Raw genomic sequence first — 17,183 nt, 5'->3', positions numbered from 1 at the left:
GCTAAAAGTTACAGCTTTCACTCACATCAAGAGCAAAACCATCATTCAATTAATAATCTCTGGATTACAGCACACCTGTTTTCTAAAGACATTATAGTTCACATTTCTAGAAATTAAATTAAAGGAAACTGGCTGGAATCATTTCTTTCATCTTAATAAAGGAAAATAAAACTACATGTATTTATTTTTTGTCATCACATCATACTTCTTATATTAGCTAAAAGGTTGTGTTTCATTTAGCAAGAGCATCTTGAACAGAAAGGACTTTGCCAACTTTTCAACAATGGCTATTTGTAAGTTGCCATTTTGAACCTAACCAAGCCACAAGCAAAGTAAAAGGCTGTTCTGTACAAGCTTCTATAGGTTGTTTAAAAAACAGTTAAAGAAACAAAAACAGATAAAGCATTAAATAGGGTAAGATGGTTAACTACTTCAGACTACCTTTGTTTCTTCTAGTTATTCCTGGAATGTAGCGCCTTTGGTTATTGCTATGACACTGATGATATCATAGAAGAGTACACAAATCTTGCTTACCACTGCCAGCCTTGTATGAGCCAAGAGACACACACATCTAATTTCATAGCGCTACACAGAGATTTTACTGATAAATTAGTCTACAAAATAAAATAAAAATCTAGCAATTAAGACAATGAACCTTCCCTCGCCTCCTTGTTGTCAGCTCCAAAGAGTGAAGTTTTTTGTGTAGGTTCTTCACAAGAGACTTGGAGACCACCAAGTTTCCCCCCATATTAATAAATAAATAAATATATAAGGTATCGCTGCACCAATGGAATTGCTTTGAAGCAACCTTAAGTCCTTCAACAAGAAGTCTGATGTTAAAGCTAATACCTTCTGCTTTTATAAATCCGAAGAAGAATTCTTACAGTTCCATCTTTGTTCTTAAACCATCACAGCTACAGAGAAACTTCTCCTTTGTGAATAACTTTTGCTAAGACCAAAACTACTGCAGACTACGAGGCCATAGTCAGAAAACAGTGAGAAGAGTTAGAAAGGGGAGGTGGAGAAACTGTATTAGCAGAACTTAAAAAGAAAAATCTTAATACATCTGCTTCAGCAATATCATCTCTGTTGCAGTTAAAACAACAAAACATCTCTTCCCACATTACCAGCTGGAAATGTACATAAAAATTTTGAAAATCAAATCTGCAGTCAATCACGCCCTTTTTGAAATTTCAGTCTTTTTCATGCAATGCTGGAGCTATAAGCAAACGCTGGCCTACTGCCAGTGTTAACAAACATTGGAGAGATGACATAAGGTTGCTTAAAAAAAAAAAAGAAAAATGAGTCTTTTGAAAACTGTTACTGGCATCAGCTACCACATGATGACAGCTAAAGTCAAAACAGTTCTAGAGGCTCTTTTAGATTCTCATTACTTCTCTATTTTTAAGGGCTCTTCTTTTAAATTCCCATATAACCCTATATATAATGAAGCCTATGTGAGAGCTGTAGCTATTTTGTTTATTGAGGCTGAATATTTTCAAATAAAAACTGACAAAGTTTCACTAGAAATACAACATTTTAAGCATTCTCATTAATAAGCTAAACTCTATAGCTACTGCCATAGTGCTGCATTCTGTGATAGCTGAGGGAGGGAGATGTCTATCTTTTCAGGCCAAAAAGTTCACAAAATAAGGAGCACAAACATGAATTAAAGATTATCAGATTTGTTGTTTATTCTTTGAAATAAATATATGAGGACTGTTTTGAAAGTAATGCCTCCCATTTTGTTATGTTGGCCCACAACGTCAGAGGTGGATGCTGATGGTACAGCAGTAGAGGTTGAACCTTCCAACCAAGATTCCATTACATTTTGTTGCTGTATAACAGGTGGGCAGTCTGACAAAACAATGTCTTACACAGAAGTGAATGTAAAGGAAGGGTGTGTCCTCTACCTACTGAAACAAATGCACCCACTGACATACTTCAACGCTTGTTGTATGTTTATAGAGACATGACAGTGGAGGTGAGTACAGTGAGGTGGTGGGTGGTGGATTTCAGCAGCGACAACAGTGATGTGAAAGATGAGCTATGTTCCAAATGACCATGAACAGCTGTCATATTACAATTTGAAGAGTGACTCAATCAGCTCACCGGCACAAATCAGTGGATTACAATCAGAGAACTGCATATGGAGCCAAATAACTGCTTCAATGCATTGGAAACTATGGTAGCAAAATTGGAATATCACAAAGTTTGTGACAAATTCTCACACAGAAGCAGCAAGAATGCTATATGCAAGTTTTCCAGGACCTACTGACACAATAGGTGACCGAAGTTGACAGTTTCCTGGATCATATCATTAACAGTGATGAGATTGGTGACACCACTATGAGTCCAGTTCAAAATGGCAGCTCATGGAATGATGTATGAATTGAAGAAGAAACTGAAGATGCAGCCCTCAGTGAGAGAAGTGATACACAATGTGTTTTGAGATAGGAACGATCCTTTCAGACTTCCTGGAACCCAGACAAATGATCAACCCTGAACGCTACATCATGACGCAGACTAAGCTGAAGGCTTGAACTTCCATAGTAAGGCCAGAGAAGACAACCTTTCTCTTAGTACATGATAGTGCCAACCAGTTTGAAGACTGTGAAACACTCTGCCAGTCTTGACTGCACTGTCCTCCTACACTCTGTGCACAGTTTGTATTTGGTGCCTCCTGACTTCCATCTGTTTGGGCCAATGAAAGATGGAGTGCACAGGCAATATTTTCCCAGCATTTACGATATCATAGCAGCTGTGAAAGAGTGGGTCATCACTGCATGTGAAGATTTCTACAAGCACAGCATGCAGACTCTTTTTCCATTGCTGGTGAAAATGCACAGCTAATGATGGTGACTATGTTGAAAAACAGTGTTTTGTAGCTGAGAATTTGCTCTGTCAAATAGTGTTATTTTGCTCTTTGCATCTGTTACAGCTTCCAGGGAAACAAATAGCAGACGTTTGGAGTAACCTACATACTACTACATGGCCAAGAAAAATGTTTTGCTAAGAATATCTTCTGTTTAAACCAGGAAAATGAAGGAGAAAACAAAGAAGAAAACTACTTTCCAGATTTATACAAGAAGCTGATGGCAGAATTAGAACTGTAGTTTCAAGAGTCCCAGAATCTAGTTTGTTTACTATTTTATCTTTTTTGGAAGCATCCCAGTATTTATCTATCCTGCTCTAGGCATGTAGCAAGGAAAAACATCTCTTTTTCTGATTTATTTTTCTTGTCATGAAATTGACCAGCCTAATAGAAACAGTAATCACTGTAGTGCACCTGCATGGCACTTATAGACTCTTCCATAGACTCTTCCTTCAATTCATCTAAAACTTCTGCAACTAGGATCTAGGAAATTTCCGCAACCAACTCAACATTCAAGATTCTTGCCACATAATACCAGAGTGGATCATCTAAATTATTTCATTAATGTCCATAATTTATGTTGACATCACAAAGCTTGCAGAACAGATTTTGTACACAAATTTAAGATGCGAATTTCTCAACTACAAGTGCTTAAGCTAAAAGCTACAGCATAAGAACTGTGTGCATGTGGGGGGGAAGCACCAAAATAAGCCAGCAAGACCCTTGAACTTGTACTCTTCATGTAATCGTGAAAACAAAACCCGCCCTCCCATACTGACAGTACCAAAGCAGCAACTTAATTTTCTGTTTCCTATTCCAGTTGTCTTATGCAAAGTAATAAAAAATACATATGCATATTTTCATCTGCAGCAAGCATAATACAACACTGCATTAGCACTTCAGCACATAGTAGTACAAACACATATATGCAATCTCATAATCATGGCTTACTTCTTTTTGGCTTTAATCTTTGGTGTCAGATGCTACTTTATCCCCGTACTGGTACACAAATCTTTCAAAACGTCTAAAATAAGGAGCTTATCCTGAAGAAGAGGTCCTAAAATTGCTCCAGTTACAATTTCCGCAGTTTTTAAGCATGACATGAGCATCATGTTATTTTTTTTAAACCACATTTCTAACTACTGACATGTTTTACCTTCTCCTGTGAGTTAAACATATTAAAGTTACATCGAGTTATATTTTTTTCAAGAGTTAAAACACAGTAAAACATTTCAGAAGCATGCTCAGTGAAACAGGATTGCATTTTATTTTGCCTCACTCTGAGTTACTGAGTAAAACTAAGCATTAAAACCAAAATTCACTTCTTTATTTATATTCCCCATTTAGTTTCAACCAAAACATTAGATTCCCTTTGAGTAATGTGAAAATATAACATAGAATTACTAACTTTGAAATTTTACATTCCCTTCATGAATGACCTCAATTTCCCACAGGGAAAGCATTCTCTTCTGCTACTGCTGACAGCTCATAGTAACAGCTATACATGGATTGGAAAAAGTACTAAGTCGTATTTCTTTTCTCAGAAGATACAAGCTGCCCAGTTAACTATGCCCCCCTATGTATTTATATTTCCTTTTCAGTACACTGTGTTGGTGGTTTTGTTTTGATCAGATAAAATACCTGATTCCAGTTCTGAATCCACTGAGACTTGATAGATCTTCAAGACAGTTTCAGAGAAAAGTATGAAGATCAAAATAAATCAACCAACAAGACGAGAGGATGAGAGGGGAGGAACAGCTGGAAGGCACAAGATTTTATATAAAGACATTACACAAGCTGATGTACATGTGATGGCATACTTATTAAGAAGTCCCTAGAGTACTTGAAAGTAACTCTATACATACAAAAAGTAAGCACCTGACAGAGCTAGAACAGCAGTATTTGGCCAAAAGACCTTCACAGATGCACTCTTACATCTTATTGTTTTTTTCCATCATTCAATTTGGATGGCTTATTTCCACAAATCTGTTACAATCTTCTGACAGTTAACTCCTGTTTATAGAAATTAAGTATCATATTTATTTTTCTTCCCCTGCAGCTGGATTCCCTTCATAGGCTTCACATCCCAGAGAAGGTAGGAAACTTCATCATGGTAAAATATAATCCTAAAGCTTTTTTCTTTTTCTTCCTCTCTCTCTTCTAAGCTTCCCTCTCTGAATGGTCAAGTAACAAGCAGAAACACCAGGCTAGAACTCTCCAACTGGAAAACAGTCAAAATCTGCACCCCTGTCTCAGCTTAGGAATACTTTTAAATGTCATCTTTAAATTCTTTATTTTGCTGTTGCATTAGGTACAAAAGGAATGTTTTCGTTATGCAGCCTATTTTAACTCCAAAAATATGGTTCTTTAGCCCAGACCTTCGGTTCATGAAGATCAGCAAAAGTCACAAGTTTTCCCCCTAAACTTTAAAAACAGAGCACAAACACAGAAAGTAAAGACTAACTGGACTCTGCAAGTCAAGTAAACAAATGAGATTCCAATCCTGCAAAAGCCTAATCCACCTGTAAGATCCCCGTACAATCACAGCTAATTCACAGTTATTTAAACACATAACCAGAAAGCCACTTGTAGCTTCTATTTGCAGCATTCTGAAACATTCAGGAGGGCACGCATGCACAAAATCTTTAGAATACTAAAAGAACTCTATTACAGATCATAATAGATCTTATGAATGAGGCACAGTACTTACTTCCACTCCCTTCAAGCCTTCCAGTACAAAAATTCAAAGTATTCCAGCACTATGCCTTTCTATCCCCATTTAACTCACACTTTTCTCAAGCCATCTGACACACACTAACAAAAGACAGCACACATGTCTAGTGAAGTGGAATTCATGGGTATACATACACATGGTTTCACCACAGAAACGGAACTCTGTTTCTAAAATCAGCTAAAAACTACTGTGTAATTCCTAGAGAAAGAAAGGGAAAGATATCAGAGGGCATGTAGAAGTAAAAACTGTTATTTGAAAGTACTTGCATGTGTAACTGGCCTTAAGGTAAATCTAAAATACATTTATGCTCTCCAGGTACCTGCTGCACCTTTCAAGAAGCACAAGTCTGTAGTAATATCTTCAACATTTTGATTCACAACTGAAATCACAGCGATTCTTAAACTGATTTTAATACTTGTTTTCTTCTTAAAACACTGAAATTTTCATTTGACTGAAGTTAATATATTAAGACACCGGGTTCTGAATTTAAAGCCAAGCCAAAATATGCCTCAGTCATCAGTTTTCCAATAACATAAGGTGCACAGTGTTCCACAGTACACACTATTTCACTGATCTCTTCAGCTGTGCAGAAATATGTCTCCACTGGGTGACTGCCAGCATTCTTCATTCTCTCTGTTTGTAGTGCCATGTCACCTTCATCCATCTCAGCATACATTTGAAGAATGCTAGCAATCCCCCACAGTGCTTTTAAAGATACCTTTATATGCTTTAACTATGTAATTATTGACAGTGGTTTCTTGTGCATTCTCAGTAAGATATGCAATCTGCCCTTCACTTCTTAAATCATGGTATTCACTTATGTCTCGAGCATCATACAAGGGAGATAACACCACCACAGTGTTTCTTTCTTTCATTTTTAAGTTATTCTAAATAAAATCTTAGTTACAATCAGGTCTGAATTGTAGGGCCCACCAGTCTTAATAATATGCTTTTAAAACATTGTTTGACTACAGACTTTAACAAAGATACAATGTATTTCCTATACTGGAAATGGCCTTAGGGAAACCGGTAAGTCGGTAATACAGGGTTCAAGGTATGGTCACACTTCATGCCATCTAAGGAGGACTTCACTAATCACCTTAAATGGGAGCACCGCTCTTCAGCAAAAGGACAGGAAGCATCACCCGAAATTATGTATTTAACAAGACTCAGAGAATAGGTTATCAAAGAGCTAGAAAACAGAGTCGTTATTTTCATAAATAAATAGCAAACATCAGCCTACCAATAAAGGTCTGACCGCGCCAATCTGAGCCCACACACAGCTGATGTAAGGCGATGCCGCTTGGCTGCCGTCAGCCTCCCCTCCCCAGCTCCCAGCGCCCGGCCAGGGGCAGCTGGCAGGGCAGGGCAGGGCAGGGCAGGGCAGGGCAGCCGCGCTTCGCCAGGCCCGACCTCTCGGGTGCGAGCCCAGCCGCATCAAGCCGCCGAGGAGCGAGCATCGCTCCGCTGGAAGAACCAAGCTCAGGAGATGACCTCTCTCCAGCGAGGCTGAGCCCAGGTGGCAAGACGAAGAGAGGGGCAGCGTGTCAACCCTTCACATGTGAAATGAACAAACGAGGAGGAGGGGGAAAGAAAAATAAGAAGGGGAAAACACCCGAGGCGGCAGAGGAGCCCGGCAGCCCGTCGCTGCCCGGAGGCGAGGACTCTCTCACCTTGGTGAGCTGGGCGATCTTCTTGCTCATTTTGAAGTGTAGGTCCGGGCTGTGCTCGGCTCCCAGTCCCGGCGGGGCAGAACCGGAGCCGAATTTCCCCGCTCCGGGCGCGGAGCCGCCGCCGTAGCCGTGCTGCTGCTGCCAGCTCATCCCCGGGGTCGCCATCTTCACCGCCGGCCCCCGCCGCCGCTCGGCATCCGCCGGCTCAGCCGCCGCCGGTTCAGCCGCGCCGAGGCCGCCAACCCCCGTCCGAGAGCTCCCCGGCCGCTGCCCGCAGCCCCTCAGCGGGCGGGGGGCTGCGGCATCAACCCCGCGGGGGGCCGCCGCGCTAAGGAGCACCGGCCTCTCCCCAGCGGCTCCTCCGTCCCTCCCGCCCGGCACCAGGCGGGGAGGCCGGCCGGCCCCGGGGCTGCCCGCCCGGCCGGGGAACGAGCGAGGGGGCCGCTGGCCGTTCCCGGCCGCCGGGCCGTTCCCAAGCTGTCGCCGCCGCGCTGTTTACGCCGCGTAGGCCGCGTCACTCGGCAGCCCCGCCCGCAGCCTGCCCGCCCCCCGTACCCGTCGCTCTGCTGCCCGCGGCACGATGCCGTTGGGCGATGCTCCGCTCTCGGGCCCTGCTGTAAACGGGCTCTGTCAGGTGTGGAAGGCGTGTACGGCTCTGGGTGTATATACCCCGTCGTGGCAGGTGTCGGGGTGCAGACACCGACCTCTAGAAGCTTCTCACAGCCCTGAAAATGCACTGGGGGTCATGCGGGGCTAGGGCAGAGCTCCGCGATGGGACGGCTCCTGGCTCACTACCATGCTGTGATAGGAGGAGACTCCGGGTTCACTCTTGTTGCCCCCTGGGTGTGTGAGGGAAGAAGAGTCATTTTCTCGCAACAGGATGATCACAGAATCACAGAATTATCAAGGTTGGAAAAGACCTAGAAGACCATCTAGTCCAACCATTGCCGATACTTCTCGGCTAAATCATATTCATCAACACAACATCCAAACGTTTCTTGAACACTCCCATGGTCGGTGACTCCACCACCTCCCTGGGCAGTGCATTCCAATGCCTGACTACCCTTTCCGAGAAGTAATACTTCCTAATGATAGACCTGCTTGAGTTGGAAGGGGCCTTTAAAGTCCATCTAGTCCATCCCTCCTGCAATGAACAGGGACACCTAAAGCTAGATCTGATTGCTCAGAGCCCAGTCCTGCCAGACCTTGAGTGCCTCACTCCAGTAGTTGGAGTAGTTGGTTGGGAGGAGTAACATCTTAAAATCAAAATGAATTGAGTAAATCCAATGGCTGCATGATTAGGTTCCCACAGACGGCGGAGCGACCCAGCAGAGTGAGAGAGGAAAGCACTCTCTGGAGTTGATCAACCACTTTTCCTATGGGCACAGCCTCTGCAAACTGCAGATACAGACCGCTGATCTGATGGGATGAGTGCAGAACAAACATACCTGCCAGAAGGAATTCACAGCCAAATTTACTATAAGATTTCATGTGGAGATGACTGCTCTCTTCTTCCATTTCCATCCTGTGCACCTCAGGAGAACAGCCACCGTGTTTAACAATTTAATGTCTCTTCGCTAGACTCTGGCCTTAGGAGAACATAAATACATTAATGTGGTTGGACATGTTGGATTTCTAGATTAGCAGCCTCTACACTGATCTTTTCTGATCTTTTAAAAGTCCTTGATATTCTCTGTAGAGAACTTTTTTCCTTTAATTTTTTTTTTCCTTTTTCCTCCTTTATTTTCTTCTTCTTTTCATTCCCTCTGCTCTAAAAATCTCTTCTTCGCATGCATTCTTTGTAGGCAGGCAAAAATCAAAATGGTAAATGACTAAATCTTTCCATCTCAACAAGGATGAGGGGAAAAAGTATTACCTACAATGTGAAAATGTCAGAAATCAGTGGAAAGCGAGGCCAGCTTGAATGAGACCCTGAGCAGTCTAATCTTGTTCCTGGTATAGTGAGTGGTAACTCATGAGTCCATGGCTGAGGAGCTGGAACTGGATGGTCTTTGAGATCCCTTCCAACACAAGTGATTCTATGATTCTGTGATTCTATGGATAGTGAGGAATATGAGGAAGTCCAGATTACAGAGCAGTTGTCATGGTTTTGTAATTTTGCTATCAGTATCAGTATTCCACATCATAACATCATGTAAAGTATGGATACTTCTATTGAATGTGCAGTCCACAGAAGAAGACTACATATCCCAGAGAACAACAGGGTTAATGATAAGTCACGGGACCAGGACGCTGTATAATCTCGTTCCCAGGCTGGAGTGCCCTCCTTCTTCTCTCGAACTTCTCGGAGAGGGGGAAGCGTTCCAGCCGTGTCGCCTAGAGTTCACAGTAGGCCTCTCGGTTTTCGGGGACTCTCTCTCTCTGTTTCGTTCAATTTGTTAGCCTCAATTATATTATATTGTGTTATCTTGTATTTCGGTATCATATTTAGTAAAATAAGTTTTTCCTCCTTAGATTGTCGCTGTTTTATCCCACTCCCTTTTCTCCCCTCCTTTCCGGGCCCCGGGAGGGGGCCCACGGGGTGGCTTCCCCTGTCACGGGCATAGGTAAATCTAAGTAACCCGTGACAGATTTTTTGGTGGAGAATGCGGGCATAGAGCTTTTTAGCTTTTAGAACAACTCTCTCTTTACTCTTAAAGAGCTTCGTTAGGGGAGTGTTATCTTTTCGTAGCTGCTCACTGAGAACGTGACCTTGAAATACCAGACAAATTGTAAACATTAAGGGCTGCTGTACATTCTCAGCACTGCTATCTAACTTTTGTGTAGAAAACAAAGGGATTTCTTTCTCCCTTAGAGCAAAGCTAGCTAGCTCTGACTTTTACAGAGCCTGCCAGCTATGAATCCACTCTTCATCCCAGTTGCTCTGTTTAAGGGATTGAAAGCAATTATGATCTTCTTAAAGTATTGGTCAACTATTAACACCATAATTTGGTGTTGTGGAATTGTGCAGATATATAGCCTAATAAGGTGGATACTGATGGAGACACCTGCCTGGTACTTTTATGAGATGTGGTATGGTCAGAATTTTGGCACCTACATCCCAGATGGAATTGTGAATCTTACAAACACTTGCATCCCAGATGGAATTGCGAATCTTACAAGTACTTGCATCCCAGATGGAACAGGCAATTTTACAAACACCACCATGTTTAATTCATTGTACAGGCTAAAAAAACCCTTTTTATTTAGGTTGTACTCTCAGATTTCCACACGCCTTTCAATAACTGAGATAGGGTTCATACTTGCATCCATGTTATCACTACTAATGAATGCATATATGTTCCTATGCATTCGTTCTATGCGGAAGTCTCCTCCAGAACCAGAGAATGATGACTGGCAGGGAATATGGAAAGGTTTAGGAAAAGTCTTAGAAGCATGGGGACCCGCAGTGTCATGGGATTTCACTCTTGAACACCTAAAGGACCCTAAGAAATTAAGTGAGTATTTGGGTCAGAGATCTAAGGAGGTAAACCTTATGTGGGGTTTGGCTTATGCATACCGTGCTTTGTATCATACTATTCTGGAGAGAGAGAGTTTCCGATCTGAGATTCAAGCCCAAGTTAATTCTGATCAGTCACAGGAGGCATCAGTAGCAATATCAGTTGCCCCTGTGGAAGGCAAGAAATGGAAACGGGTGTCCACGCGTCTAGAACGAAAAGAAGGAGAAGCACAGGGGGGGGCTGCAGAAGACCCAGGTGCCGGGCATGGAGCAGTACCGAAAAAAGCAAAGGCAAAAACCAAGAGGCATGAAGAAGAGACTGATGATGAGGAGGAAATCACCTATTGTCGACCTCTGAAGCTGACTGAAATCCAAGGCTCAAGAAAGGAGTTCACACGGCGTCAAGATGAAGGTATCCTTGCTTGGTTGCTTCGCTGCTGGGACAACGGGGCCAACAGCTTGTCTCTAGATGGTAATGAAGCTCGCCAACTAGGAAACATTGCCCAAGATGCAGGTATCGACAGAGGGATTAGCAGATGTTCGGATGGAGCTGCCACTCTCTGGCTGCGGCTGTTAGAAGCCGTGAGAGAAAGGTACCCCTATAAGGATGCTTTGAAGCCTAAATTTGATAGTTGGAATACCGTCCAAAAAGGTATTCAGCGCCTGAGGGAATTGGCCATGGCGAAAATGTTGTACAGCCCTGATCCAAGCGAACTTGACCCTGAGAGAGTGAGGGCCGATCCTGACATGTGGCAGAAAATCACAAGTACAGCACCAGAAAGAATGGCACAGTCATTGGTAACAGGTTCTAAAGGGTTCGTGGACAGATGGCCCCGAGTTGTTGAGCTGATTATAATGCTTCAAACCACCGATCAGCAGCTCCCTCAACTGCATGCCGCAGTTTCTGCCATCTCACGGCTAGAAAACCGAGTAGATGAAATGTGCAAGAAATTGTTTCCATCAACTAATCGTAATGATGATCCCGTAATAGTATCAGAAGCAACTGATGAAGGTCAATCCTCGTACGGGCCACCAGGTCTAATGAAGGATCTGATCAAAGTATTCCAGTCCTACTCCTCACCTGCATCATCAAAAGTCTCAGCTGTTAAACGCACACGCTTCCCAGCTCGAGCAAAGAACAACAGTACGATTGCACCGCGTGTTTCCATGTGGCGCTACCTACGTGACCGTGGAGAAGACATGAGGAAGTGGCATGATCAGCCCACTTCTGCACTACGAGCACGGGTGAAAGAACTACTAGACATACCAACCACCAGTGGAGTTGCTCCAGTCATCACAGGTAACCAATAGAGGGGCCCTGCCCTCAGTCAGGGGAGGGAAAGGGATAATAGAGTTTATTGGACTGTGTGGATTCGATGGCCTGGCACATCAGAACCACAGGAATATAAGGCGCTGGTGGATACCGGTGCACAGTGCACCCTAATGCCCTCCAGTCATGAAGGGACAGAATCAATCCATATTTCTGGAGTGACTGGGGGCTCTCAAGAATTGACTGTGCTGGAGGCTGAAATAAGCCTCACTGGCAAAGACTGGCAAAAACATCCTATTGTGACTGGCCCAGGGGCTCCATGTATACTGGGTATTGATTACCTCAGAAGGGGGCATTTCAAGGATCCTAAGGGGTATCGATGGGCCTTTGGGATAGCTGCTGTAGATATGGACAACATTAAGCAGCTGTCTGTTTTGCCTGGCCTGTCAGAGGACCCGTCTGTTGTGGGGCTGCTACGAGTAAAAGAGCAGCAGGTACCGATTGCTACAAAGACAGTGCACAGACGGCAGTATCGCACCAACAGGGATTCCTTGCTCCCCATTCATGATTTGATTCGCCAGTTGGAGAATCAGGGAGTGATCAGTAAAACTCACTCACCTTTTAACAGTCCCATATGGCCAGTGCGTAAAGCCAGTGGAGAATGGAGGCTGACAGTAGACTACCGTGGCCTGAATGAGGTCACACCCCCATTGAGCGCTGCTGTGCCGGACATGTTGGAACTCCAGTACGAGCTGGAGTCAAAAGCAGCCAAATGGTATGCCACCATTGACATTGCCAATGCCTTCTTCTCTATTCCTTTGGCTGCAGAATGTAAGCCACAGTTTGCCTTCACCTGGAGGGGCATTCAGTATACTTGGAACCGTTTGCCCCAGGGGTGGAAACATAGCCCAACCATTTGCCATGGGTTGGTCCAAACTGTACTGGAACAAGGTGGTGCTCCTGAACACCTGCAGTACATTGATGACATTGTTGTGTGGGGTGATACAGCAGAAGAGGTTTTCACAAAAGGAGAGCAGATCATCCAAATTCTTCTACAAGCCGGCTTTGCTATTAAGCGAAGCAAAGTAAAAGGACCTGCCCAGGAAATTCAGTTCTTAGGTATAAAGTGGCAGGATGGACGTCGTCACATCCCAACAGATGTGATCGACAAAATCACTGCCATGTCTCCACCAACTAGCAAGAAAGAGACACAATCTTTCCTGGGTGCAGTAGGCTTTTGGAGGATGCACATTCCAAACTACAGCCTCATTGTAAGCCCCCTTTATCAGGTGACGCGGAAGAAGAACGATTTTGCATGGGGCCCTGAGCAGCAGCAGGCTTTTGAACAGATTAAACAAGAGATAGCCCGAGCTGTAGCTCTGGGGCCAGTACGGACTGGACAGGATGTAAAGAACATCCTCTATACTGCTGCTGGAGAGAAAGGCCCCACTTGGAGTTTGTGGCAAAGAGCCTCAGGAGAGACCCGAGGCCGACCCCTGGGATTCTGGAGTCGATCATATAAGGGGTCTGAAGAGTGCTACACTCCAACTGAGAAGGAGATCTTAGCCGCGTATGAGGGGGTTCGGGCTGCTTCCGAAGTAGTCGGGACTGAAACACAGCTCCTTTTGGCACCTCGACTGCCAGTGCTGAACTGGATGTTCAAAGGACAGGTTCCCTCCACTCATCATGCTACCGATGTCACCTGGAGCAAGTGGATTACGCTGATTACACAGCGAGCGCGAATGGGAAACCTCAATCGTCCAGGAATCCTAGAGGTAATCATGGACTGGCCTGAAGATAAAAGGTTTGGAACATCACCAGCAGAAGAGGTATCACGTGCTAAAGAGGCCCCACCATACAACGAATTACCAGAAAATGAAAAGAAATATGCCCTATTCACAGATGGATCATGTCGCATTGTAGGGAAGCATCGCAAATGGAAAGCTGCTGTGTGGAGCCCCACACGACAGGTTGCAGAGGCCACCGAAGGTAAGGGAGAATCAAGTCAGTTTGCAGAGGTAAAAGCTGTCCAGCTGGCCTTAGATGTTGCTGAACGGGAGAGGTGGCCAATGCTGTATCTTTATACTGACTCATGGATGGTGGCAAATGCCTTATGGGGGTGGTTACAGAGGTGGGAACAAAACAACTGGCAACGGAAGGGTAAATCTGTTTGGGCCGCTGAATTATGGAAGGACATTGCTGCCCGAACAAAGAATATGGTTGTAAAGGTGCGTCATGTGGATGCACATGTGCCCAAAAGTCGGGCTACTGAAGAACAACAAAACAACCATCAGGTAGATAAAGCTGCCAAAATTGAGGTGGCTCAAATTGACTTGGACTGGCAGAATAAGGGTGAATTATTTCTAGCTCGATGGGCTCATGAGACCTCAGGTCATCAAGGAAGAGACGCGACATATAAGTGGGCCAGAGACCGAGGGGTGGACTTAACCATGGACGCTATTGCGCAGATTATTCATGATTGTGAAACATGTGCCATAATTAAACAAGCCAAAAGGATGAAACCTCTCTGGGAGGAAGGGCGGTGGCAAAAGTATAAATATGGGGAGGCGTGGCAGGTTGATTATATCACCTTGCCACGATCTCGCAGTGGTAAGTGTTATGTACTCACCATGGTAGAGGCAACCACTGGGTGGCTTGAAACATACGCAGTACCCCATGCAACTGCTCGAAACACCATATTAGGTCTTGAGAAACAAGTCCTGTGGCGACATGGCACCCCAGAAAGAATTGAATCTGATAATGGGACACATTTTAAAAATTCCCTTATAAATACTTGGGCCAAAGATCATGGCATTGAGTGGATTTATCATATTCCCTACCATGCACCAGCTTCTGGTAAAATTGAACGATATAATGGGTTGTTGAAAACTATGTTGAAAGCAATGGGTGGCGGAACATTTAAGCACTGGGAGAAGAATCTGGCAGAAGCCACTTGGTTGGTGAATACTAGAGGATCTGTCAATCGTGACGGTCCTAGTCAATCTAGCCCCCTACACACTGTAGAAGGAGATAAGGTCCCTGTTGTACATGTAAAGAACATGTTGGGAAAAGCTGTTTGGGTCCTTCCAGCTTCTGGAAAGGGCAAACCTATCCGTGGAACTGTCTTTGCCCAGGGACCTGGGTGCACTTGGTGGGTAATGCAGAAGGATGGGGATGTTCAATGTGTACCACAAGGGAATTTGATGCTGGGGGAGTGCAGTCAATAATTTTATGTATTTATATGTATATATGTTTGCATGTGTAGTATATTTTAGTTATTATAGTTGTACATTTAGTTATGTTACATGTAATTCTACTGTTTAGCTATCATAATTTTACATACGTGTATATATATGTATATATATATTTACCATGATGTAATAATGTAGAATAAGGGGTGGAATGTCATGGTTTTGTAATTTTGCTATCAGTATCAGTATTCCACATCATAACATCATGTAAAGTATGGATACTTCTATTGAATGTGCAGTCCACAGAAGAAGACTACATATCCCAGAGAACAACAGGGTTAATGATAAGTCACGGGACCAGGACGCTGTATAATCTCGTTCCCAGGCTGGAGTGCCCTCCTTCTTCTCTCGAACTTCTCGGAGAGGGGGAAGTGTTCCAGCCGTGTCGCCTAGAGTTCACAGTAGGCCTCTCGGTTTTCGGGGACTCTCTCTCTCTGTTTCGTTCAATTTGTTAGCCTCAATTATATTATATTGTGTTATCTTGTATTTCGGTATCATATTTAGTAAAATAAGTTTTTCCTCCTTAGATTGTCGCTGTTTTATCCCACTCCCTTTTCTCCCCTCCTTTCCGGGCCCCGGGAGGGGGCCCACGGGGTGGCTTCCCCTGTCACGGGCATAGGTAAATCTAAGTAACCCGTGACAGCAGTGTATCTCAGTTACAGAGATTCATGCTTATGTAGTGTGATAAATAACCAATTCAACGTGGATGGGCAGTGCAAGCCAGAGGCTGTGGTGCAAATGAGACAGGGCACTAAAAAGAATATACAATTAGGTGCTCCTACTTTCTCATTCAGGGTAATTGTGAGTGCAACTGAAATACTTAAGCTGAGGTCTGGTGTCTGCAATTTCCACACATCAGCATACCAGAAAAAAAATTCAGAAAAAGGGTCAGAAGAGCTACGTACATTGGGAAAGGATTTGTATATTGAAAGACTCAGTAAACCCAACTGTTTGGCGGAGGGAGGAGTCTCAAAAGTGATTTAATCTCATTCTTTGGGTAGCTGCACTGTGTTGAGCCTGGAATTTGCATTGTTCAGAATATTCTGATGCTGACTTATTTTTTTATTTTATTTTTTTCATTCCAAAGTGGCCCATTCTGGCAACAGAGAACAAAGGACAGATGGTGCTTACCCAGGCAGTGATTCATACAGATGAAATGTAAGGGGTAGAAAGAATATTAGGAGCATCTGTATCAAATATGCATCCATAGACAACATCCATGAATAGAACAGACTGTTAGTTCAGTTTGATCAAATTAAAAAATAATTCAGCGACTAAGAATGATTTTCCATATGTAGGAAGGTCAAATTAAAGCAGCAGACTGATTCCAAAGACTTGTTTTCAGTTAATGGTTTTGTCTGGCTGACTGCTTGACCTTAAGCAAGCTTCTTAACTCCCATGCAAAAGATTACTCTCTTTGCTGTCCCTAGTAATGACTCTGCTATTAAGGTGTTTTGAATTTATCACAATTTCTTTCAAGACAGTAAGCTTTACTGTTTTACTTTTAATTTTCTCCTGAGAAGTGTATTCATTTTCTGTGATTCGTATTGCCTCCAAATTATTGTTTTGAACCATTGTCAAGTGTCTCATATCTGCTGCAATGAAACAGTTAAGAATGTTTAATTTCTGTCTGTCTCTTGTATCGGGTTGCCAAATATTACATTTTGTCTAGCTTTTAAATTCAGGAGGTGATTAAATATGTTATGCCTTTATTTTGCTTGTCGTCTAATAGTAGTTTTTGTATTTAAAATGGTTGCAAGAGTTACTTTCCACCTTTTATGCCTTTAGCGCTCAGATGCTGACTGCTCAATCTTGTTTCCATTAATTAATTTCTACTTGTAGCATACAACCTGTTTTCTTCATGGTTACTGTTGAAAAGAGGGTTTATGCAGCAAAATAGCAGGGACTGTAGTGCTTTTA

The 17,183-nt window shown here is 43.4% G+C and overlaps 1 protein-coding gene across 2 annotated transcripts in view; it reads right to left on the bottom strand.

Annotated features, from left to right (window-relative positions):
* The window catches only part of FAM184A (family with sequence similarity 184 member A), a 60,209-nt gene extending 52,416 nt beyond the window's left edge, over positions 1–7,793 (bottom strand). For both annotated transcript variants that reach the window (XM_085541763.1, XM_085541765.1), the window contains exon 1: positions 7,283–7,793. In XM_085541763.1, coding sequence (XP_085397889.1) covers positions 7,283–7,447 — 165 coding nt within the window. In that variant the 5' untranslated portion in view covers positions 7,448–7,793. The remainder of the gene's footprint in view (positions 1–7,282) is intronic.
* Between the last annotated feature and the right edge of the window lie 9,390 nt (positions 7,794–17,183).

This window comes from Coturnix japonica, chromosome 3 (genome assembly GCF_054131305.1).
Source record: "Coturnix japonica strain WE chromosome 3, WE-NBRP24, whole genome shotgun sequence".
Lineage (NCBI taxonomy): Eukaryota > Metazoa > Chordata > Aves > Galliformes > Phasianidae > Coturnix > Coturnix japonica.
The sequence above is the reverse complement of the archived record's forward strand: the minus strand, read 5'-3'. Positions and strand labels throughout refer to the sequence as shown.